This window comes from Scyliorhinus torazame, chromosome 19 (genome assembly GCF_047496885.1).
Source record: "Scyliorhinus torazame isolate Kashiwa2021f chromosome 19, sScyTor2.1, whole genome shotgun sequence".
NCBI classification, from domain to species: domain Eukaryota; kingdom Metazoa; phylum Chordata; class Chondrichthyes; order Carcharhiniformes; family Scyliorhinidae; genus Scyliorhinus; species Scyliorhinus torazame.
In genome coordinates, this window is record NC_092725.1 from 10,275,239 (window position 1) to 10,300,484 (window position 25,246).

The window sequence follows — 25,246 nt, forward strand, 5'->3', positions numbered from 1 at the left end:
GTGTGAGAGAGACAGTGTGTGTGCTAGAGAGTGTGTGTGAGAGAGAGTGTGTGTGAGAGAGAGTGTGTGCGTGAGATAGTGTGTGTGTGAGAGTGTATGTGTGAGAGAGTGTAAGTGAGAGAGAGTGTGTGTGAGTGAGTGTGTGTGAGAGAGTGTGTGTGAGGGAGAGAGAGACTGTGTGTGAGAGAGAGTGTGTGTGAGAGAGTGTTTGTGTTTGTGAGAGGGAGTGTGCGTGTCAGAAAGAAACTGTGTGTGTTTGTGTGAGAGAGTGTGTGTGTGAGAGAGTGAGTGAGTGAGAGAGAGTGTGTGTGAGAGTGTGTGTGAGTGTGAGAGAGTGTGCATGTCAGAGAGAGACTGTGTGTGTTTGTGTGAGGTAGAGTGTGTGAGAGAGTGCGTGTGTGAGAGAGTGTGTGCGAGAGAGTGTGGGTGAGGGAGAGACTGTGTGTGTGAGAGAAAGTGTGTGTAAGTGTGTGAGAGAGTGTGTGTCAGAGAGAGACTGTGTGTGTGAGTGTGTGCGAGAGACTGTGTGTGTGAGTGTATGAGAAATGTGAGTGTGTGAGAGAGAGACTGTGTGAGTGAGAGTGTGCGTGAGAGAGAGGGTGTGTGTGAGAGAGTGAGAGAGAGTGTGAGAGAGAGAGTGTGACAGAGAGACTGTGTGTGTGTGAGAGAGAGTGTGTGTGAGACAGAGTGTGTGTGTCAGAGAGAATCTGTGTGTGTGAGAGTGTGTGTGTGAGACAGAGTGTGTATGTCAGGCAGAGACTGTGTGGGTGTGTGAGAGAGAGAGTGTGTGTGTCAGAGGGAGACTCTGTGTGTGTGAGAGAGAGTGTGTGAGAGAGAGTGTGTGTGTGTGAGAGTGTGTGTGAGAGTGAGTGTGTGAGAGTGTGTGAGAGAGTGAGTGTGAGAGAGTGTGTGAGAGAGTGTGTGCGAGAGAGTGTGTGTGAGTGTGAGAGGGAATGTGTGTGTGTGAGAGAGAGGCAGTGTGGTTATGAGTGTGTGTGAGACAGTGTGTGTGAGAGAGTGTTTGTGTGTGTGAGAGAGTGTGCATGTCAGAGTGTGTGTTATAGAGTGTGTGTGAGAGACTGCGTTTGAGTGAGTGTGTGAGAGAGAGTGTGAGAGCGTGTGAGAGAGAGAGTGTGTGTGTGTGAGAGGGAGTGTGTGAGAGAGTGTGTGTGAGAGAGAGTATGTGTGAGAGTCTGTGTGAGAGAGAGAGTGTGTGAGTGAGAGTGTGTGTGTGAGAGGGAGAGTGTTTGAGAGGGAGAGTGTGAGTGAGAGTGTGTGTGAGAGAGTGTGTGTGAGTGAGCCTGTGTGTGTGAGAGTGTGAGAGAGAGACCCTCTGACAGTGAGGCACTCCCTCAGTACTGACCCTCTGACAGTGCAGCATTCCCTCAGTACTGACCCTCTGACCGTGCGGCGCTCCCTCAGTACTGACCCTCTGACAGTGCGGCACTCCCTCAGTACTGACCCTCTGACAGTGCGGCACTCCCTCAGTACTGACCCTCTGACAGTGCGGCACTCCCTCAGTACTGACCCTCTGACAGTGCGGCGCTCCCTCAGTACTGACCCTCTGACAGTGCGGCACTCCCTCAGTACTGGCCCTCTGACAGTGCGGCACTCCCTCAGTACTGACCCTCTGACAGTGCGGCGCTCCCTCAGTACTGACCCTCTGACAGTGCGGCACTCCCTCAGTACTGACCCTCTGATAGTGCGACTCTCCCTCAGTACTGACCCTCTGACAGTGCAGCACTCCATCAGTACTGACCCTCTGACTGTGCAGCACTCCCTCAGTACTGACCCTCTGACAGTGCGGCGCTCCCTCAGTACTGACCCTCTGACAGTGCGGCACTCCCTCAGTACTGACCCTCTGACAGTGCAGCACTCCCTCAGTACTGACCCTCTGACAGTGCAGCACTCCCTCAGTACTGACCCTCTGGCAGTGCAGCACTCCCTCAGGACTGACCCTCTGACAGTGCGGCACTCCCTCAGTACTGACCCTCTGACAGTGCAGCACTCCCTCAGTACTGACCCTCTGACAGTGCAGCACTCCCTCAGTACTGACCCTCTGACAGTGCGGCATTCCCTCAGTACTGACCCTCTGACAGTGCAGCACTCCCTCAGTACTGATCCTCTCACAGTGCGGCAGTCCCTCAGTACAGACCCTCTGACAGTGCAGCAGTCCCTCAGTACTGACCCTCTGACAGTGCGGCACTCCCTCAGTACTGACCCTCTGACAGTGCAGCTCTCCCTCAGTACTGACCCTCTGACAGTGCGGCATTCCCTCAGTACTGACCCTCTGACAGTGCAGCTCTCCCTCAGTACTGACCCTCTGACAGTGCGGCACTCCCTCAGTACTGACCCTCTGACAGTGCAGCACTCCCTCAGTACTGACCCTCTGACAGTGCAGCTCTCCCTCAGTACTGACCCTCTGACAGTGCTGCACTCCCTCAGTACTGACCCTCTGACAGTGCAGCGCTCACTCAGTACTGACCCTCTGACAGTGCGGCACTCCCTCAGTACTGACCCTCTGACAGTGCAGCACTCCCTCAGTACTGACCCTCTGACAGTGCGGCACTCGCTCAGTACTGACCCGCTGTCAGTGCGGCACTCCCTCAGTACTGACCCTCTGACAGTGCGGCACTCCCTCAGTACTGACCCTCTGACAGTGCAGCACTCCCTCAGTACTGACCCTCTGACAGTGCGACACTCCCTCAGTACTGACCCTCTGACAGTGCGGCACTCCCTCAGTACTGACCCTCTGACAGTGCGGCACTCCCTCAGTACTGACCCTCTGACAGTGCTGCACTCCCTCAGTACTGACCCTCTGACAGTGCAGCGCTCACTCAGTACTGACCCTCTGACAGTGCGGCACTCCCTCAGCACTGACCCTCTGACAGTGCGGCACTCCCTCAGTACTGACCCTCTGACAGTGCGGCGCTCCCTCAGTACTGACCCTCTGACAGTGCAGCACTCCCTCAGTACTGACCCTCTGACAGTGCAGCACTCCCTCAGTACTGACCCTCTGACAGTGCAGCACTCCCTCAGTACTGACCCTCTGACAGTGCAGCACTCCCTCAGTACTGACCCTCTGACAGTGCGGCACTCGCTCAGTACTGACCCTCTGACAGTGCGGCACTCCCTCAGTACTGACCCTCTGACAGTGCGGCGCTCCCTCAGTACTGACCCTCTGACAGTGCGGCGCTCCCTCAGTACTGACCCTCTGACAGTGCAGCACTCCCTCAGTACTGACCCGCTGTCAGTGCGGCACTCGCTCAGTACTGACCCGCTGTCAGTGCGGCACTCCCTCAGTACTGACCCTCTGACAGTGCAGCACTCCCTCAGTACTGACCCGCTGTCAGTGCGGCACTCCCTCAGTACTGACCCTCTGACAGTGCGGCACTCCCTCAGTACTGACCCTCTGACAGTGCAGCACTCCCTCAGTACTGACCCTCTGACAGTGCGGCACTCCCTCAGTACTGACCCTCTGACAGTGCGGCACTCCCTCAGTACTGACCCTCTGACAGTGCCGCACTCCCTCAGTACTGAGCCTCTGGTTGGGGGCAGACGGGCTGGCGACCTCGGATCCCTCTTACCTTCCAGGTGGTGAGTGGCGTTGTGCCGAGCAGCTTCCCGGAATGGTCGTTGCTGCCCATTAGCTCGTCTGTGCAGATGTCGCAGCTGTTGAAGCGGGTCCAGTCCCAATAGGGCACCACAAAGTCCTCGTCCTGGGTGAGGTGCCGCATCTCCTTCTCAAAGAACAGCAGGTACTTGCGGTGCCAGACCACAAAGCCGGGGCCCATGTGGGCAAAGTTGGGCTCGTCCCGCGTCTTGATGGGCTTGGCTGCCACGTAGTGGACCCAGGTGCAGATGTCGTAGACGGTGGCATTGTGGAAGTAATAGCTGTTGACGTCTGAGGTGTTGCGGGTGACCAGTATGACGTAGCGCTCGCTGACGGTGGTCTTGGCCCGCTCCAGGTAGTCCAGGAATCGCTGTTTCGCCTCCCAATCCATTTCGTGCAGGCCCGGTCGCACGCTCAGCTTCCAGCTCTCACACCTGGCACCTCGGTAGCCCTCCTTGCACTCGCCGCAGTCAAAGCCCGCGAAACGGCCCTGGCACATGCAGATTTGGCTGTACAAAGATGTGGGCCAGCCCTTGCGGAAGTCCCGCTCGGAGAGCTGCGGCTGCCCCTCGCCGGCGGGCTCCTGGCAGGTCCCCCTGCCGCTATCCTCGCCGCACACTGAGCCGTCCCCCTCCCACACTGGGCAGCAGGTCTTGCTCCTCAGGGCGCTGGTCGTGGCGCACAGCCTGGGGATCTGGGCCCCGGCGCCGGAGGCCAGTACCAGGGGAAGGAGCAGCGGCCACAGCATCCCAGCCATTTCCACCCCCCCTCTTTGGCCACCCCTGGCGAGAATGGGTTCCTGTGGCTGACAGAGGCCGCATTTATAAGATTGCCCGCCCTCCCAGGCTGTGCGTCAGGGCGTTGCAAATGTCTGAATTGACAGGCATTGGCATTGCTTCAGTTGGCCAGCCCCTGCAGATCTAATCAGCCTCAGCTTAAAGAGCCTCAGTCCCCATTGCTGTGTCGGACCCGCCGGTCCTGCACGCCTGGATTAACCCTCCTATCCCTCCCCGAACCCGACCACGGACCGATCCCTCACACAGACACCGAGGGACAGATGGGCGCCTGATCTCGCGCAAGCGGTTGCAGGAATGGGCCGTGCGCCATCCAGCAACTGCCCCCGAGAACCAGCAGAGAGTCAAAGGCCACTTGGCTCTCAGCCCCCAACTCCTCACAATGGGCACGGCCCACGTCAGACAGCACAATGTATTCTGCACCGTGCACTCGCTCCCTGTCCACACCCAAATCCACACAGCAGCTGGCAAGAGACTGTACCGGCCCAGTTAACCAGTCAGGCAGGAGGAGGTGTTCGTGACTTCACTCACTTTCTAACCCCGTGCTGTACCTGTCCTGGGAGTGTTTGATGGGGACAGTGTAGAGGGAGCTTTACTCTGTATCTCACCCCGTGCTGTACCTGTCCTGGGAGTGTTTGATGCGGACAGTGTAGAGGGAGTTTTACTCTGTATCTAACCCCGTGCTGTACCTGTCCTGGGAGTGTTTGATGGGGACAGTGTAGAGGGAGCTTTACTCTGTATCTATCCCCGTGATGTACCTGTCCTGGGAGTGTTTGATGGGAACAGTGTAGAGGGGGCTTTACTCTGTATCTAACCCCATGCTGTACCTGTCCTGGGAGTGTTTGATGGGGACAGTGTAGAGGGAGCTTTACTCTGTATCTATCCCCGTGATGTACCTGTCCTGGGAGTGTTTGATGGGAACAGTGTAGAGGGAGCTTTACTCTGTATCTAACCCCGTGCTGTACCTGTCCTGGGAGTGTTTGATGGGGACAGTGTAGAGGGAGCTTTACTCTGTATCTCACCCCGTGCTGTACCTGTCCTGGGAGTGTTTGATGCGGACAGTGTAGAGGGAGCTTTACTCTGTATCTAACCCCGTGCTGTACCTGTCCTGGGAGTGTTTGATGGGGACAGTGTAGAGGGAGCTTTACTCTGTATCTAACCCCATGCTGTACCTGTCCTGGGAGTGTTTGATGGGGACAGTGTAGAGGGAGCTTTACTCTGTATCTATCCCCGTGATGTACCTGTCCTGGGAGTGTTTGATGGGAACAGTGTAGAGGGAGCTTTACTCTGTATCTAACCCCGTGCTGTACCTGTCCTGGGAGTGTTTGATGGGGACAGTGTAGAGGGAGCTTTACTCTGTATCTAACCCCGTGCTGTACCTGTCCTGGGAGTGTTTGATGGGGACAGTGTAGAGGGAGCTTTACTCTGTATCTAACCCCGTGCTGTACCTGTCCTGGGAGTGTTTGATGGGGACAGTGTAGAGGGAGCTTTACTCTGTATCTAACCCGGTGCTGTACCTGTCCTGGGAGTGTTTGATGGGGAGAGTGTAGAAGTAGCTTTACTCTGTATCTAACCCTGTGCTGTACCTGTCCTGGGAGTGCTTGATGGGGACAGTGTAGAGGGAGCTTTACTCTGTATCTAACCCCGTGCTGTACCTGTCCTGGGAGTGTTTGACGGGGACAGTGTAGAGGGAGCTTTACTCTGTATCTAACCCCATGCTGTACCTGTCCTGGGAGTGTTTGATGGGGACAGTGTAGAGGGAGCTTTACTCTGTATCTATCCCCGTGATGTACCTGTCCTGGGAGTGTTTGATGGGAACAGTGTAGAGGGAGCTTTACTCTGTATCTAACCCCGTGCTATACCTGTCCTGGGAGTGTTTGATGGGGACAGTGTAGAGGGAGCTTTACTCTGTATCTAACCCCGTGCTGTACCTGTCCTGGGAGTGTTTGATGGGGACAGTGTAGAGGGAGCTTTATTCTGTATCTAACCCCGTGCTGCACCTGTCCTGGGAGTGTTTGATGGGGACAGTGTAGAGGGAGCTTTACTCTGTATCTAACCCCGTGCTGTACCTGTCCTGGGAGTGTTTGATGGGGACAGTGTAGAGGGAGCTTTACTCTGTATCTAACCCCGTGCTCTACCTGTCCTGGGAGTGTGTGATGGGGTCAGTGTAGCAGGAGCTTTACTCTGTATCTAACCCCGTGCTGTATCTGTCCAGGGTGTGTTTGATGGGGACAGTGTAGAGGGAGCTTTATTCTGTATCTAACCCCGCGCTGCACCTGTCCTGGGAGTGTTTGATGGGGACAGTGTAGAGGGAGCTTTATTCTGTATCTAACCCCGCGCTGCACCTGTCCTGGGAGTGTTTGATGCGGACAGTGTAGAGGGAGCTTTACTCTGTATCTAACCCCGTGCTGTACCTGTCCTGGCAGTGTTGTGGACATTGCAGTGTGGGCTTTGTTGTATGTCGAACTCCATGCTGTACCTGTTGCAAGGGACTTGCTCAAACCTAGTCGTGTTTCTAATTTCATGCCTATGCCGCTGACTGCTTTTAAAATCACAGACGTTTGGTTTTGGAAGGTGCACGGTGCCTCTGTGGTTAGGACTGCTGCTCGTACTGTTATGGGCCAGGGTTTAGAGAACCCCAAAGTGTATCATGGAGTTCACCTGACCCACAACTTTTGCTAGATTGCGGTATGGGGAGCACACGGCCCACTCTACAGGAGTGGGACAGCAGAAATGGAAAAGTATTTTTTAAAGCAAAACAATGTTTATTCGATGAATTCAAGTTAACCTTTTTAAATCATACAGTGAACATCTTAGCAAGCATCAATTCAAATACACCCCCCAAAGAATACAACACTAAGTAATCCTTTCAGCTTTCCTTTTAACATCCATAAGACTTAAAACACCTTTTACCAGAAGCACATCAGGTTAAAGTCACCACTGTTATTAGTTTTAAATCACCAGGATCGATTTACAGTCTTTAGATTACAGAGAGAGATTCAGACACCTTCTGGCTGTGACTGCAGCTATCCAGCTCGGGAAACAAAACTAAAACACACCCTGCAGCAAACAGCCTAAAATGAAAGTAAAAAGCTGACAGACAGCCCAGCTCCACCCACTCTCTGACATCACTGCAGAGGTAAACACCCATTTCCTAAAGGCACTCTCACTACAGATATTTATATACACACCCATTTATAAACACCCATTTCTTAAAGGTACTCTCACACGACAATAGCACCAGGGGCCTGGGTTCAATTGAGGCCTTGGGTCACTATCTGTGCGGAGTCTGCACGTTCTCCCCGTGTTTGCGTGGGTTTCTGCCGGGTGCCCCGTTTTGCTGCTCCCACAATCTAAAGTTGCGCGTATTGGGTGAATTGGCCATGTTAAATTTCCCGTTAGTGTCCAGGGATGTGCAAGTTAGGTTGTGCGGTTACGGGGATGGGAGATTGGGTGGGCCTGTGTAGAGTGTTCATTCAAAGGGCTGGTGTAGACTTGATGGACCAAATGGCCTCCCTCTGCACTGTAGAGATTCTATGGTTCTATTCTAACTGAACCCTAACCCCTCTCCTCCTCACCCATAGCTGCGAGCTGCTATGCAGAGTGATCCAGCAGGTCAGATACCGATTCAGTATGCTCTGTAGCATAGCCCATGATGTCCTGTTGATGGACTTGGCAAGCAGTCAATCAGCTCGTTCGAAATCCGGGCATTGGACAAATTCTCATTTTGGATTGGTGGAGCTTTTAAGAAACTTCTGGAAGATGAGAGGCAAGTCCCACTTTGAAGTCCTGTGAAAGATCTGAGCGGGAAGCAGCTTTGAGAGACTCTGGGCGGGATTCCCCGAAAATGGGGCGATGTCCCCATGCCGGCGGGAAAACCGCCGCCAACCACTCCGGTGTCAACAGCCCCTGAAAGTGAGGAACTCTCCAATTCCTCGGGGGCTACTGACGGCGGAGTGGTTGGCGCGGCTCGGCAGGCGTGATCTCGCGCATGCACGGGGGTTCCCTTCTCGGCGCCGGCCCCCGTGCAATATGGCACAGCCCTACAGTGGCCCGGCGCGGAAGGGAAAAGGCCCCCCACGGAACCAGCCCGCCCGCGGATCGGTAGGCCCCGATCACGGGCCAGGCCACTGTGGGGGGCCGGGGTCGGATCCCCCCCGCGCCCACCCCAGGACAACCCCCCCCCCCCCCCCCCCCCCCCCCGCACACCTACCTGCCAGGTCCCGCCGAGTCTGAGGGGAGTAATTCACGCCGGCGGGACCGGGCATCACTTTACGGCCAATCGATCCATCGGGGCCCGGAGATTAGCCAGGAGGGGCTGCTGTCAACAGCCCCGGACCGCCGTGGCGGGAATCCCGCCGGCCCCCTGAGAAGCGGCGCCGGGGAATAGGGCAGCTGGCGTCGGGGAGGCGGGGCGGGATCCGCGCCTCCCCCCCCCCCCCCCGGGGATTCCCCGACCCGGAGCAGGGTCGGGCAATCCCAGCCCCGGTCTCAACTTTCTGTCTGCCAGGCAATTTAAGAGGCTCCCTGGTTAGAAGGGCTGCCAGTAGATTCTCCCAGCAGGTCTGCAACAATTCTATCCTGCGTCTCAATGGCTGGGATAAACACTAGTCTGAGAACACGATGCGTCAGACTCTCTGCACAGAGACCAGGCAGCCATTGAACGGCAAAGTGGATGTGAAATCTGCTGTCAACTCTCTCAGGGAGACCGAGAGTCCCTCTGCTGGTCACATTGCAGATTGCACAGACCTGAATCTCCTGTGTGAAGGCGATGCCCCAGTCGTAGATTCACAGTCTGAGAGTTCCAATGGATGGAAGTCCTAAAAGATCCAAACCAACTGATGATTGGCAACACCTTGCATTCTGAGCGAAGATCCACAAATCTCTCATACCCTTTTAATCCCTGTTCTTTATAATCCTTTCCCGACCCCCCTAATGTTTGTCTTGTGTGAGTCTGGGTGGAGGGATGGAGAGGGGTTTCCGGATAGATAGACGAGTCGATTATTGTTCCATTGTTTCCATGTTCATCTCTTGCTCTTGTTGTAAATAATCAGTTTGTCAATGTTTTACTTATAATTCTGACGCCTGAAAATGATTGGAGCAGTCAAGGGTTAAAGATCTCTGGAAGACATAAATTATTGGTTAATTCACCTATGTTGGGACCCCGGGGTCTGTGGGGCTGCAATTGACCGTGCGCTTGTCCAGGGTGTCACAACACTGTCCTGGGAGTGTTTGATGGGGACAGTGCACAGGGAGCTTTACTCTGTATCTAACCCCGTGCTGTACCCGTCCTGGGAGTGTTTGATGGGGGACAGTGTAGAGGGAGCTTTACTCTGTATCTAACCTCGTGCTGTACCTGTCCTGGGAGTGTTTGATGGGGACAGTGTAGAGGGAGCTTTACTCTGTATCTAACCCCGTGCTGTACCTGTCCTGGGAGTGTTTGATGGGGACAGTGTAGAGGGAGCTTTACTCTGTATCTAACCTCGTGCTGTACCTGTCCTGGGAGTGTTTGATGGGGACTGTGCAGAGGGAGCTTTACTCTGTATCTAACCCCGTGCTGTACCTGTCCTGGGAGTGTTTGATGGGGACAGTGCAGAGGGAGCTTTACTCTGTATTAAACCCCGTGCTGTACCTGTACTGGGAGTGTTTGATGGGGACCGTGTAGAGGGAGCTTTACTCTGTATCTAACCCCGTGCTGTACCTGTCCTGGGAGTGTTTGATGGGGACAGTGCAGAGGGAGCTTTACTCTGTATCTAACCCTGTGCTGTACCTGTCCTGGGAGTGTTTGATGGGGACAGTGTAGAAGGAGCTTTACTCTGTATCTAACCCCGTGCTGTACCTGTCCTGGGAGTGTTTGATGGGGACAGTGCAGAGGGAGCTTTACTCTGTATCTAACCCTGTGCTAGTACCTGTCCTGGGAGTGTTTGATGGGGACAGTGTGGAAGGAGCTTTACTCTGTATCTAACCCCGTGCTGTACCTGTCCTGGGAGTGTTTGATGGGGACAGTGTAGAGGGAGCTTTACTCTGTATCTAACCCCGTGCTGTACCTGTCCTGAGAGTGTTTGACGGGGACAGTGTAGAGGGAGCTTTACTCTGTATCTAACCCCGTGCTGTACCTGTCCTGGGAGTGTTTGATGGGGACAGTGTAGAGGGAGCTTTACTCTGTATCTAACCCTGCTGTACCTGTCCTGGGAGTGTTTGATGGGGACAGTGTACATAGAACATAGAACAATACAGCGCAGTACAGGCCCTTCGGCCCACGATGTTGCACCGAAACAAAAGCCATCTAACCTACACTATGCCATTATCATCCATATGTTTATCCAATAAACTTTTAAATGCCCTCAATGTTGGCGAGTTCACTACTGTAGCAGGTAGGGCATTCCACGGCCTCACTACTCTTTGCGTAAAGAACCTACCTCTGACCTCTGTCCTATATCTATTACCCCTCAGTTTAAAGTTATGTCCCCTCGTGCCAGCCATATCCATCCGCGGGAGAAGGCTCTCACTGTCCACCCTATCCAACCCCCTGATCATTTTGTATGCCTCTATTAAGTCTCCTCTTAACCTTCTTCTCTCCAACGAAAACAACCTCAAGTCCATCAGCCTTTCCTCATAAGATTTTCCCTCCATACCAGGCAACATCCTGGTAAATCTCCTCTGCACCCGCTCCAAAGCCTCCACGTCCTTCCTATAATGCGGTGACCAGAACTGTACGCAATACTCCAAATGCGGCCGGACCAGAGTTCTGTACAGCTGCAACATGACCTCCCGACTCCGGAACTCAATCCCTCTACCAATAAAGGCCAACACTCCATAGGCCTTCTTCACAACCCTATCAACCTGGGTGGCAACTTTCAGGGATCTATGTACATGGACACCTAGATCCCTCTGCTCAGCCACACTTTCAAGAACTTTACCATTAGCCAAATATTCCGCATTCCTGTTATTCCTTCCAAAGTGAATCACCTCACACTTCTCTACATTAAACTCCATTTGCCACCTCTCAGCCCAGCTCTGCAGCTTATCTATATCCCTCTGTAACCTGCTACATCCTTCCACACTATCGACAACACCACCGACTTTAGTATCATCTGCAAATTTACTCACCCACCCTTCTGTGCCTTCCTCTAGGTCATTGATAAAAATGACAAACAGCAACGGCCCCAGAACAGATCCTTGTGGTACTCCACTTGTGACTGTACTCCATTCTGAACATTTCCCATCAACCACCACCCTCTGTCTTCTTTCAGCTAGCCAATTTCTGATCCACATCTCTAAATCACCCTTAATCCCCAGCCTCCGTATTTTTTGCAATAGCCTACCGTGGGGAACCTTATCAAACGCTTTGCTGAAATCCATATACACCACATCAACTGCTCTACCCTCGTCTACCTGTTCAGTCACCTTCTCAAAGAACTCAATAAGGTTTGTGAGGCATGACCTACCCTTCACAAAGCCATGCTGACTATCCCTGATCATATCATTCCTATCTAGATGATTATAAATCTTGTCCCTTATAATCCCCTCCAAGACTTTACCCACTACAGACGTGAGGCTCACCGGTCTATAGTTGCCGGGGTTGTCTCTGCTCCCCTTTTTGAACAAAGGGACCACATTTGCTGTCCTCCAGTCCTCTGGTACTATTCCTGTAGCCAATGATGACATAAAAATCAAAGCCAAAGGTCCAGCAATCTCTTCCCTGGCCTCCCATAGAATCCTAGGATAAATCCCATCAGGTCCCGGGGACTTATCTATTTTCAGCCTGTCCAGAATTGCCAACACCTCTTCCCGACGTACCCCAATGCCATCTATTCTATTAGCCTGGGGCTCAGCATTCTCCTCCACAACATTATCTTTTTCCTGAGTGAATACTGACGAAAAATATTCATTTAGTATCTCGCCTATCTCTTCAGACTCCACACACAATTTCCCATCCCTGTCCTTGACTGGTCCTACTCTTTCCCTAGTCATTCGCTTATTCCTGACATACCTATAGAAAGCTTTTGGGTTTTCCTTGATCCTTCCTGCCAAATACTTCTCATGTCCCTTCCTTGCTCGTCTTAGCTCTCTCTTTAGATCCTTCCTCGCTACCTTGTAACTATCCATCGCCCCAACCGAAACTTCACACTTCATCTTCACATAGGCCTCCTTCTTCCTCTTAACAAGAGATTCCACTTCCCTGGTAAACCACGGTTCCCTCACTCGACGCCTTCCTCCCTGTCTGACCGGTACATACTTATCAAGAACACGCAGTAGCTGATCCTTGAACAAGCCCCACTTATCCAGTGTGCCCAACACTTGCAGCCTACTTCTCCACCTTATGCCCCCCAAGTCACGTCTAATGGCATCATAATTGCCCTTCCCCCAGCTATAACTCTTGCCCTGCGGTGTAGAGGGAGCTTTACTCTGTATCTAACCTCGTGCTGTACCTGTCCTGGGAGAGTTTGATGGGGACAGTGTAGGGGGAGCTTTACTCTGTATCTAACCCCGTGCTGTACCTGTCCTGGGAATGTTTGATGGGGACAGTGTAGAGGGAGCTTTACTCTGTATCTAACCCCGTGCTGTACATGTCCTGGGAGTGTTTGATGGGGACAGTGTGGAAGGAGCTTTACTCTGTATCTAACCCCGTGCTGTACCTGTCCTGGGAGTGTTTGATGGGGACAGTGTAGAGGGAGCTTTACTCTGTATCTAACCCCGTGCTGTACCTGTCCTGAGAGTGTTTGACGGGGACAGTGTAGAGGGAGCTTTACTCTGTATCTATCCCCGTGCTGTACCTGTCCTGGGAGTGTTTGATGGGGACAGTGTAGAGGGAGCTTTACTCTGTATCTAACCTCGTGCTGTACCTGTCCTGGGAGAGTTTGATGGGGACAGTGTAGGGGGAGCTTTACTCTGTATCTAACACCGTGCTGTACCTGTCCTGGGAGTGTTTGATGGGGACAGTGTAGAGGAAGCTTTACTCTGTATCTAAACCCGTGCTGTACCAGTCCTGGGAGTGTTTGATGGGGACAGTGTAGAGGAAGCTTTACTCTGTATCTAACCCCGTGCTGTACCAGTCCTGGGAGTGTTTGATGGGGACAGTGTAGAGGAAGCTTTACTCTGTATCTAACCCCGTGCTGTACCAGTCCTGGGAGTGTTTGATGGGGACAGTGTAGAGGGAGCTTTACTCTGTATCTAACCCCGTGCTGTACCTGTCCTGGGAGTGTTTGATGGGGTCAGTGTAGAGGGAGCTTTACTCTGTATCTAACCACGTGCTGTACCTGTCCCGGGAGTGTTTGATGGGGACAGTGTAGAGGGAGCTTTACTCTGTATCGAACCCCGTGCTGTACCTGTCCTGGGAGTGTTTGATGGGGTCAGTGTAGAGGGAGCTTTACTCTGTATCTAACCCCGTGCTGTACCTGTCCTGGGAGTGTTTGATGCGGTCAGTGTAGAGGGAGCTTTACTCTGTATCTAACCACGTGCTGTACCTGTCCCGGGAGTGTTTGATGGGGACAGTGTAGAGGGAGCTTTACTCTGTATCTAACCCCGTGCTGTACCTGTCCTGGGAGTGTTTGATGGGGACAGTGTAGAGGGAGCTTTACTCTGTATCTAACCCCGTGCTGTACCTGTCCTGGGAGCGTTTGATGGGGACAGTGTAGAGGGAGCTTTACTCTGTATCTAACCCCGTGCTGTACCTGTCCTGGGAGTGTTTGATGGGGACAGTGTAGAGGGAGCTTTACTCTGTATCTAACCCCGTGCTGTACCTGTCCTGGGAGTGTTTGATGGGGAGAGTGTAGAGGGAGCTTTGCTCTGTATCTAACCCCGTGCTGTACCTGTCCTGGGAGTGTTTGATGGGGAGAGTGTAGAGGGAGCTTTGCTCTGTATCTAACCCCGTGCTGTACCTGTCCTGGGAGTGTTTGATGGGGAGAGTGTAGAGGGAGCTTTACTCTGTATCTAACCCCGTGCTGTACCTGTCCTGGGAGCGTTTGATGGGGACAGTGTAGAGGGAGCTTTACTCTGTATCTAACCCCGTGCTGTACCTGTCCTGGGAGTGTTTGATGGGGAGAGTGTAGAGTGAGCTTTACTCTGTATCTAACCCCGTGCTGTACCTGTCCTGGGAGTGTTTGATGGGGAGAGTGTAGAGGGAGCTTTACTCTGTATCTAACCCCGTGCTGTACCTGTCCTGGGAGTGTTTGATCGTGACAGTGTAGAGGGAGCTTTACTCTGTATCTAACCCCGTGCTGTACCTGTCCTGGGAGTGTTTGATGGGGACAGTGTAGAGGGAGCTTTACTCTGTATCTAACCCCGTGCCGGACCTGTCCTGGGAGTGTTTGATGGGGACAGTGTAGAGGGAGCTTTACTCTGTATCTAACCCCGTGCTGTACCTGTCCTGGGAGTGTTTGATGGGGACAGTGTAGAGGGAGCTTTACTCTGTGTCTAAACCGTGCTGTACCTGTCCTGGGAGTGTTTGATGGGGACATTGTAGACGGAGCTTTACTCTGAATCTAACCCCACGCTGTAACTGTCCTGGGAGTGTTTGATGGGGACAGTGTAGAGGGAGCTTTACTCCGTATCTAACCCCGTGCTGTACCTGTCGTGGGAGTGTTTGATGGGGACAGTGTAGAGGGAGCTTTACTCTGTATCTAACCCCATGCTGTACCTGTCCTGGGAGTGTTTGATGGGGACAGTGTAGGGGGAGCTTTACTCTGTATCTAACCCCGTGCTGTACCTGTCCTGGGAGTGTTTGATGGGGACAGTGTAGAGGGAGCTTTACTCTGTATCTAACCCCGTGCTGTACCTGTCCTGGGAGTGTTTGATGGGGACAGTGTAGAGGGAGCTTTACTCTGTATCTAACCCCGTGCTGTACCTGTCCTGGGAGTGTTTGATGGGGACAGTGTAGAGGGAGCTTTACTCTGTATCTAACCCCGTGCTGTACCTGTCCTGGGAGTGTTTGATGGGGAGAGTGTAGAGGGAGCTTTGCTCTGTATGTCATCCCGTCCTGTGCCCATCATGGGAGTGATTCACGGGCCTTCCGGTGGTGTCCAGGGAGCGAGGGTCACACATTAGGCCCACGGTGGAATTGTTTTGCTCCTTTCACCCATTTCCCAGGCGGGCTCTGGAGGTGCAAAGTGTCGGAATGTCGAGAACTAAGATTTCTCCTTCGGTCGGGAATGCGTAGTCCCTCCCAAACTAGGAGTGCAACAAATAACGGACACCAGTCAGACCAGGCGGACGCTCGAAGTGCGGCAAGGAGAGAAGTGGCGGGCGCGGGGGGCGGGGGGGGGGCTCTGCGGAATTGTTGCCCCCTCAATGGTCAACGCAACATCTGGTGGAATGTCCGATGGCGAAATTTCAGCAACGAAGGGAGGACGCCTCTGAAGACCTGGCCGAGGTTGCTAAGCCGATTCAGGTGGCCATAGAGGGAGTGGAGCAACGGTTGGAGGCGCAGAGTGCGTCGTTCCAGAAGATGGAGGAGTCGGCATCTGACCATGCGGTTCGTTCGGCCTCGCCGGGGGCACAGGCAGTGTCGGTGACGAAGGGCCAGAAGAAGCTAAGAGAGAGATGGCGGATGATTTGGAGAATCGCTCGAGGAGGCAGGATCTCAGGTGCTGCCTGAGGGGACCGAGGGTGCGCAGGTCGCAAACTGCGTGGTGAAGATGTTTGGGGTGCCTTCGGCCGACCTGCTGAAGTGCATTGGGCGTATCGGTCGCTGAGGAGGAAGGGGACAGTGGGAGCGTTGCCGAGGGCGAAGATTGTGCAGCTGCACGGATATCTGGACAAGAAGTATCTGCGGTGGGCATAGAGATAAGAGAGTGCGACTGGGAAGGCCATGAGGTTCGTATTTTCAGGACCTGGGAACGGAAATGGCCAAGCAACGAGCTGGGTTCAATAGGGTCAAAGTGACGCTATTCAGGGACAAAGTGAGGTTCGGGGTGTTGAATCCTGCTCGTTTGTGGGTCACATACCAGGATCGGGAGCGGTATTTTGATACGCAAGTCAGTTTATGAGAGTACTTGGACTTGGGAACTGATGAATACACTGGGAGTTGCTGGATACACGTGTGAGTGAATTGTTTGTGTTGATGCCGGGTTTGATTAATGCCTGTTGTTGTCCCACCCGCTGTGTTTAGGTAGTTACTAGTTCGATGCGTTGAATTGAATATGCTGTCATGGAGTTGTGTTCGTCATGTGTAAGAATGTCGGGCTTTCGGTAAGTTGGAGAGAGAGGGACGTGGGGATGGAGGAGGGCACGAGGGCTGGAATGAGCAGAACAGGCGCTCTGGGATGGTGAAGGTGGTTGCCTCGGGTGAGGACTACCATGCCAGTAGGTAGGCTGGTTATCGGGAGTGAAGTCGGGGGGGGGGGGTAGATCTGTGGAGCAAGGTGGAGAGGGGGTGGTTCAGCCAAGATGGTTCTCATTGTTAGTTTTGGGGGGGGGGCGGCGGAGGGGGGGGGGCGGGTTGCTTGGTGCTGGGGTTGAGGGAGGGGCAGGAGGGGGAGGGGGATTTGCTGACGTGGATGGTGTTGGCATGGCGTAGTTGGTTAAGGGGAGATGACGGCGGCCTTCCTGGGGAGGGCCTGAGGGGAACGAGAGACCCAGAGGAGCCTCGTAAGGAGGATGTGTTGCTGATCAGGCCGGGGGGGGGGGGGGGGGGGGGAGGGGGGGGGGGGGGGGAAGGGGGGTGAAACGACCCGGCTGATATCTCGGAACGTTCGGGGATTAAATGGTCCGATGGTCAAGGTTACGTGCCTTTGCTCCTTTGAAGAGTTTGAAGGCGGATGTCGTGTTCTTGGAAGAGAGACGCGTTTGAAGGTCGTGGCTGAGGCGAGGTTGGGCGGGGCCGGTATCCCATCCAGGGACGGATATGACGACGTGGGGGTGGCAGTGCTGGCATATAAGGGGGCAGCCTTTGCGCCGGGCAACATAGTGACGGACCCCGGCAGCAGATTTGTGATGGTGAGTGGGAAATTGGAGTTGGTGTTGGTGAATAGTTGTGCTCCAAATTGGCACGCCATGGAATTCATAAAGAGGGTTTCGGCAAAGGTTCCAGACCTGGACGCGCACCGGCAGATTCTGGGGGCGGAGGGGAGGGGGTATTTTAATACAGTGTTTGATCCTAGGTTGGATGGGTTGTGCAGAAGGTGTCAGCGATGATGAAGGACCTGTTGGGGGTATATGGAGCGGATGGGCGAGGTGGACCCACGGCGGTTTGAGAGGCCGAGAGCGAAGGCACTCTCTTTTTTTTCGCATATTCACCGGATGTATTCCCGGATTGATTTTCTTGTCCTGGGAAAGACTTTATTGGCAGGGGATGGTCGGGTCGGAATATTCAGTGATCGTGGCGTCCGACCACCGGCCGCATTGGGCGGACTTGTGGATGGAAAGGGGAAGCTCCCAGCGGCTGCAGTGGAGGTTCGATGTGGGGCTGTTAGCCGACAAGGGAATTTGCGATAAGTTGAGGATGACTATCCGGAACTCTGTGGAGCACAATAAGACGGGTGAGGTTTCCGCCTCTGTGTTATGGGAGGCGTTGAGGGCGGTGGTTAGAGGGGAGTTTTATCTCCAACTGGGGGAAGGTGGCTAAAGAGGCAGAGGCTGGTGGAAGCTATTCTGGTGGTGGAACGGAGGTACGCAGCGACCCCAGAGGAGGCGTTGTCAAAGGAAAGGAATAGCTCCAAATGGAATTTGGGCTTGTGTGTTCCTGGAAGGCAGCGGGACAATTGCGTCGACCCCAGAGGGGCGATGTCTCAGCCCAGGGAAAACGGCAAGCAGGGTTCTTGCACACCAGCTGAGGAGGCAGATGGCGGCGAGTGAGGTTGGGGGGACGAGAGACTGTGGGGCAGGTGGTCACCGAGCCAGGGGAGGTGAAGGGAGGCATTTGAGGCTTTTTAATCGGAAATTGTACAGTTCGGAGCCCCCGGCGGGTGGTTTCTGGAAGGATTGGAGTTCCTGATGGTGGAGGACGGGAAAAGGTGCAGGAGTTGGGTACTCGATTGGGCTGAGGGAGGTAATGGGATGCGTGGGGTCAAGGCAGTTAGGGAAGGCCCCGGTCCCAGGCGGGTTCCTGGCAGAGTTTTATAAGCAGTTTGGTTCGGAATAGGGGCCCCTCATAGTCGAGATGTATAATGAGTCGGCGATAATCAGTTCTCGCTGTCTCGGGCTCCCATTTCGCTCATTTTAAAAAAGGACAGGGACCCAGAGCAGCGTGGATCATATCGCCCGATATCACTGTTGAACGTAGACAGGAAACTATTGCTGAGAGTGCTGGCAACATCTGCAGAGGACTGTGTGCAGGAGGGGTGAGAGGGGAGGACGAGACGGGCTTTCTGAAAGGGTGGCAGCTAGTGGCCGACAACTTTGCTTTAAGAATTGAGTTGTTGGCTATGGCACAGAGAACTTTGGTCGGGGTGGAGGAGTATTATCTGGAGGGAATGGAGCATCGCATCTCGCTGTATGGACACACCCGCCTGCTGTATGTTTCAATCCCGGTGGAGAGCTTTGTTCGGGTTATGGGCATTACTGGGGGAGTTTAGTTTGTATTTGATGAATAAACTCAACATGGTGTCTTGGGATACTCCAAGGGTTCTTTATGATCCGGACACAAGGTAATAAAGAGACCAACGACAGAAGTTTGTCTACTCTACTTTATTAGCAAAGAATAATACAAATAAGAATATAACATAAAAAGAATATTCCAAGAATCTCACACCCGGGGACCCCGGGTGTCGACGGCGACTGGCACCTGTTGCGACTCAGGTCCGAGGTGAAGTCCAACGAACGAGCAAAAGGGCCTGATATTTATACAGTGGAGTAAATAAGTCCAATAGATAAGCAGTTCGGAAAGTCAGCAAGGTACACGAGATCGCCTGAGTCTGGACACCTGGTGCCTCATGTTCCAGTAAACATCCTGGCCCTGGAAGGCTGCCAAGCATCCCCACAGCGAGCAGAATTAACCCATCCCTTACATTCCACCCCCCAGGATAATTGGGATCATTCACAGTTGTCTTTGATGGTCCCTTTGTTTAGGAACAACCTTCAACACAGGAATGGGTGCTTCTTAAAAATAGGTTACAAGCATTTCGAGTCAGTAAAAATAAAAGTGAGTGGTAAAGATTTAATAGTAAGGGCCTCTCGACGTCCTTTCACAGGTACATTTGGTTGTCCGAAATACACGATATATACAGCAACAATAAGTACAAAGAACATGAGAAATCCTTGCACCATCGAGGCTTCCTGAGGAAGCCAACCACTCCGGAGCCCAACTCCAAAGAGTGTTATTTGAGTTGTTTAATGTGTTTTGCCAAGTTAGTGATATTTTTGGTTTTCTCCCATGTCAATTGTGAGCGTGACCCTAAGGCCGGGTCATGGGATGAGCTTATGACCTGGAATTGACTGTTAAATCATATTGGGTTGCCAGATACAGATTATTTGTTCAACTAAACTAAAATAAATGCCATTTCAACTTGTGAGTTGCATATAATAGTTTTCACAGGGTGAGATCTTACTTTTCCATCCCTTATCTCTTGATTATTCTTGGTCACTTTCTTCCTCTAGCCCTTGAGTGGGGTGATCTGCGCAGGGAGAGAATCCACCACTTTGTTTTTGTTTTCAATTCCAGTTTATTCCATAATCTATGGTAACTTGAATGTGGGGCGGGATTCGCTGCAATCGGCGTGATGTCCGCCGACTGGCGCCAAAAACAGCGCGAATCAGTCCGGCATCGCGCCGCCCCGAAGGTGCGGAATCCTCCGCATCTTGAGGGGCCGAGCCCTCACCTTGAGGGGCTAGGCCTGCGCCGTTCCGCCCCGCCAGCTGGCACGGAAATGACTTTGCCGGGCGGCGCATGACACGGGAGCGTCAGCGGCCGCTCACGGCATCCCCGCGCATGCGCAGTGGAGGGGGTCTCTTCCGCCTCCGCCATGGTGGAGACCGTGGCGAAGGCGGAAGGAAAAGAGTGCCCCCACGGCACAGGCCCACCCGCGGATCAGTGGGCCCCGATCGCGGGCCAGGCCACCGTGGGGGCACCTCCCGGGGCCAGATCCCCCCCCCCAGGACCCCAGAGCCTGCCCGCGCAGCTTTGTCCCGCCGGTAAGAGAGCTGGTTTAATCCACGCCAGAGGGACAGGCATTCCAGCAGTGGGACTTCGGCCCATCGCGGGCCGGAGAATCGCCGGGGGGGGGCCCGCCAACCGGCGCAGCGCGATTCCCGCCCCGCCGAATCTCTGCTGCTGGAGAATTCGGCAACCGGCGGGGGCGGGTTTCACGCCAGCCCCCGGCGATTCTCCGACCCGGCGGGGGGTCGGAGAACCCCGCCCGTGATCTCTAACAGGTATCAGTGCATTTGATTCTATCCCAAATTATTTTAAAGTCAGTTTCTCTATGGAGTACGTGTCTTGATCACTTAAGAAGACCACAAGACATAGGAGCAGAATTAGGCCACTCGGCCCATCGAGTCTGCTCCGCCATTCAATCATGGCTGATATTTTTCTCATCCCCGTTCTCCTGCCTTCTCCCCATAACCCCTGATCCCCTCGTTGATCAAGAACCTATCTATCTCTGTTTTAAAGACACTCAGTGATTTGGCCTCCACAGCCTTCTGCGGCAAAGTGTTCCACAGATTCACCCCCCTCTGGCTGAAGAAATTCCTCCTCATCTCTGTTTTAAAGGATTGTCCCTTTAGTCTGAGATGGTGTCCTCTGCTTCTAGTTTTTCCTACAAGTGGAAACATCCTCTCCACGTCCACTCTATCCAGGCCTCGCAGTATCCTGTAAGTTCCAATAAGATCCTCCCTCGTCCTTCTAAACTCCAACGAGTACAGACCCAGAGTCCTCAACCGTTCCTCACACGACAAGCTCTTCATTCCAGGGATCATTCTTGTGAACCTCCTCTGGACCCTTTCCAAGGCCAGCACATCCTCCCTTAGATACGGGGCCAAAACTGTTCACAATACTCCAAATGGCGTCTGAACAGAGCCTTATACAGCCTCAGAAGTACATCCCTGGTCTTGTATTCTAGCCCTCTCGACACGAATGCTAACATTGCATTTGCCTTCCTAACTGCCGACTGAACCTGCACGTTAACCTTAAGAGAATTGTGAACAAGGTCTCCCAAGTCCCTTTCTGCTTCTGATTTCCTAAGCATTTCCCCATTTAGAAAATAGTCTATGATTAAATTCCTCCTTCCAAAGTGCAGAACCTCACACTTTTCCACATTGTATTCCATCTGCCACTTCATTGCCCACTCTCCTAACTTGTCCAAATCCTTCTGCAGCCCCCTGCTTCCTCAATACTACCTGTCCCTCGACAGTTCTTTGTATCATCTGCAAACTTAGGAACAGTGCCTTCAGTTCCTTCTTCCAGATCATTAATGTATATTGTGAAAAGTTGTGGTCCCAGCACAGACCCCTGAGGCGCACCACTAGTCACCGGCTGCCGTCCTGAAAAAGACCCCTTTATCCCCACTCTCTGCCTTCTGCCAGTCAGCCAATCCTCAATCCATGCCAGGATCTTACCCTGAACACCATGGGCTCTTAACTTATTTAACAGTCTCCTGTGCGGCACCTTGTCAAAGGCCTTCTGGAATCTAAATAGATCACGACCACTGGTTCTCCTTTGTCTAACTTCCTTGTTGCTTCCTCCAAGAACTCTAACAGATTTGTCAGACACGACCTCCCCTTGACGAAGCCGTGCTGACTCAGTCCTATTTTACCGTGCACTGACCGAAGTCAGGCTAACCGGCCTATAATTTCCCGTCTTCTGCCTCCCTCCCTTCTTAAACAGCGGTGTTACATTAGCCACTTTCCAGTCCTCTGGGACCCTTCCTGCCTCCAGTGATTCCTGAAAGATCATCACCAACGCCTCCACAATCTCCTCAGCTATCTCTTTTAGGACCCTGGGGTGTAGTCCATCCGGTCCAGGTGACTTATCCACCTTCAGACCTTTCAGTTTCCCCAGAACCTTCTCCTTAGTAATGGTCACTGCACTCACCTCTGCCCCCTGGTTCTCCTGGAGCTCCGGCATCCCACTGGTGTCTTCCACCGTGAGGACTGATGCAAAGTAACTATTCAGTTCCTCTGCCATTTCTTTGTTTCCTATTATTACTTCTCCAGCCACATTTTCCAGTGGTCCAATGTCTATTTTTGCCTCTCTCTTACCTTTCATAGATCGAGAAAAAACTCTTCCTATCTTCCTTTATATTACTAGCTAGCTTACACTCGCACTTCATCTTCTCCCCCCATTATTGCTTTTTTAGTTGTCCTCTGCTCGCTTGTAAAGGCTTCCCAATCCTCTGGTTTCCCACTAATTCTCGCCACTTTGTATGCTTTTTCTTTTTCTTTTATGCTGTCCTTGACATCCCTCGTCAGCCATGGATGCCTTGTCCTCCCTTTAGCATGTTTCCTCCTCCTTGGGGTGAATTTCTGCTGTGCCTACTGAATAACCCCTAAAAACTCCTGCCATTGCTGTTCCACTGTCTTCCCTGCTCGGCTCCATCTCCAATCAACTCTGGCCAGCTCCTCCCTCATGGGTTTGTAGTTACCCTTATTTAATTGTAATACCGTTACATCTGATTGCAGCTTCTCCCTCTCAAACTGCAGGGTAAATTCTATCATACTGTGGTCACTGCTCCCTAAAGGTTCCTTCACCTTAAGCTCCCTAATCAAGTCTGCCTCATTACACATCACCAAATCCAGAATTGCGTGTTCCCTAGTAGGCTCTGTAACAAGCTGCTCCAAAAAAACCCATCTCATAGACATTCCACAAATTCCTTTTCTCGGGATCCACTACCAACCTGATTTTCCCAGTCCACCTGCATATTGAAGTCCCCCATGATCATTGTAATATTGCCTTTTTTACATGCCTTTTCTATCTCCTGATTTATTTTCTGCCCCACATCCTGACTCCTGCTCGGGGGCCTGTACATAACTCCCATCAGGGTCTTTTTACCTTTGCGATTCCTCAACTCTATCCAGAGATTCTCTGCTTCTGATCCTATATCGCGCCTTGCTATCGATTTAACTTCATTCCTGACTGACAATGCAACCCCGCCCCCTTTGCCCATCTGCCTGTCCTTTCGATAGGACACATATCCTTGGATATTTAGATCCCAGCCCTGATCCCCTTGCAGCCACGTCTCTGTGATAACCACAACATCGTACCGGCCAATTTCAATGTGCGTAACAAGCTCATGCACCTTGTTTCGTATACTGCGCGCATTTAGGTCCAACACCCTCAGTCCTGCATTGACCACCTCCCGTCTCACACTTGTCACCTTTATTGCTCTGCCTGAGGGTGATGTTCTTTTATTTTGGTTCTCTATTCCCCCTTCAGTTATGACACCTTCTAAGCTCACATTCTGGTTCCCACACCCCTGCCATATTAGTTTAAATCCTCCCGAGTGACACCATCAAACCTCCCAGCCAGGATATCGGTGTCCCTCCAGTTTAGATGCAACCCGTCCTTCTTGTACAGGTCCCACCTGCCCCGGAAGAGATCCCAATGGTCCAGAAATCTGAAACCCTCCCTCCTACACCACCAGTTTAACCACGTGTTTAGCTGCTCTATCCTCCTATTTCTAGCCACACTGGCATGTGGCACAGGGAGTAATCCTGAGATTATAACCCTAGAGGTCCTGCTTCTTAGCTTACTGCCTAACTCCCTGAACACCTTCTGCCTATGTCGTCAGTACCTATGTGTACTATGGCCCCTGGCTGTTCACCCTCCCCCTTCAGTATGTCCAGTGTTTGTTCAGAGACATCCTTGTCCCTGGCACCAGGGAGGCAACACATCATCTTGGAGTCTCTTTCATTTCCACAGAAGCGCCTATCTGTGCCCCTTACTATAGGAGTCCCACATAACTATCACTCTCCTGCACTTGAATGAAACGAAAATTAAAATGAAATGAAATGAAATTAAAATCGCTTATTGTCACAAGTTGGCTTCAATGAAGTTACTGTGAAAAGCCCCTAGTCGCCACATTCCGGCACCTGTTCGGGGAGGCCGGTACGGGAATTGAACCGTGCTGCTGGCCTGCTTGGTCTGCTTTCAAAGCCAGCGATTTAGCCCAGTGTGCTAAACCAGCCCCTCCCCTGCTGAGCAACAGAGCCAGTTGTGGTGCCACTGTTCTGGTTGCTGTTGTTTTCCCCTGATAGGCTATCCCCCCCAACAGTATCCAAAAAGGTATACCTGTTAGAGAGAGGGACAGCTGTAGAGGGTGCCATCTCCGCTACTCCACTACTGGGCCGATATCTGGGGTTTGAATATCTGTGTGTGTCTCTCTCCAGCTGGCACTGAAACTTCAGAGGCCAGGGGATGTCGCACTGGGACACTTCCACTGAAGAGAGCACTGATTCAAGCCTGCCGTTTATTCCTAACCGGCAGCCTGAGGCTTATATCACACAGATCTCCAGACCCCTACCAATACCCAGGTGATTCTCTCTCTTGCCGGTGGTGCAACACCCACCCGGTTCCTACTCCGCTAGAGTAGCTTTCCCAAGAGAGAGAATAGGACACTGCTGTTTATTTCCTAACCAGCAGTCTGTCCTGAGTGAATCGCTCAAGATGGCCCTCGATTCTTGAACCCGGAATTAAGGTGAGGAGTATTTTAACAATGACTTGGTCAGAGATCGCTGGTGAAAGATTGAAGAATTTAAACGACTCCAATTATCATCAAATCAAGGTTTATTGCAAAACCCAGGTCAAAATCATCAACAGAAGAAAATACAATAAAATCTTATGCTCTAATACAAACTAAGTCTATTCAAAAGTACTAAAACGGACACAACGAAAATTCTTATGATTACACAGTTTTTAGCAATAGCACAAGGCACAAAACAAGTTCCCTTCCCCAAAGCCTCAACCACT

General features: G+C 52.6%; 1 protein-coding gene across 1 annotated transcript in view; it reads right to left on the reverse strand.

Moving 5' to 3' along the window:
• The window catches only part of LOC140396621 (tyrosinase-like), a 126,454-nt gene extending 122,084 nt beyond the window's left edge, over positions 1 to 4,370 (reverse strand). The window contains exon 1 of the mRNA XM_072485415.1: positions 3,588 to 4,370. Coding sequence (XP_072341516.1) covers positions 3,588 to 4,370 — 783 coding nt within the window. The remainder of the gene's footprint in view (positions 1 to 3,587) is intronic.
• Between the last annotated feature and the right edge of the window lie 20,876 nt (positions 4,371 to 25,246).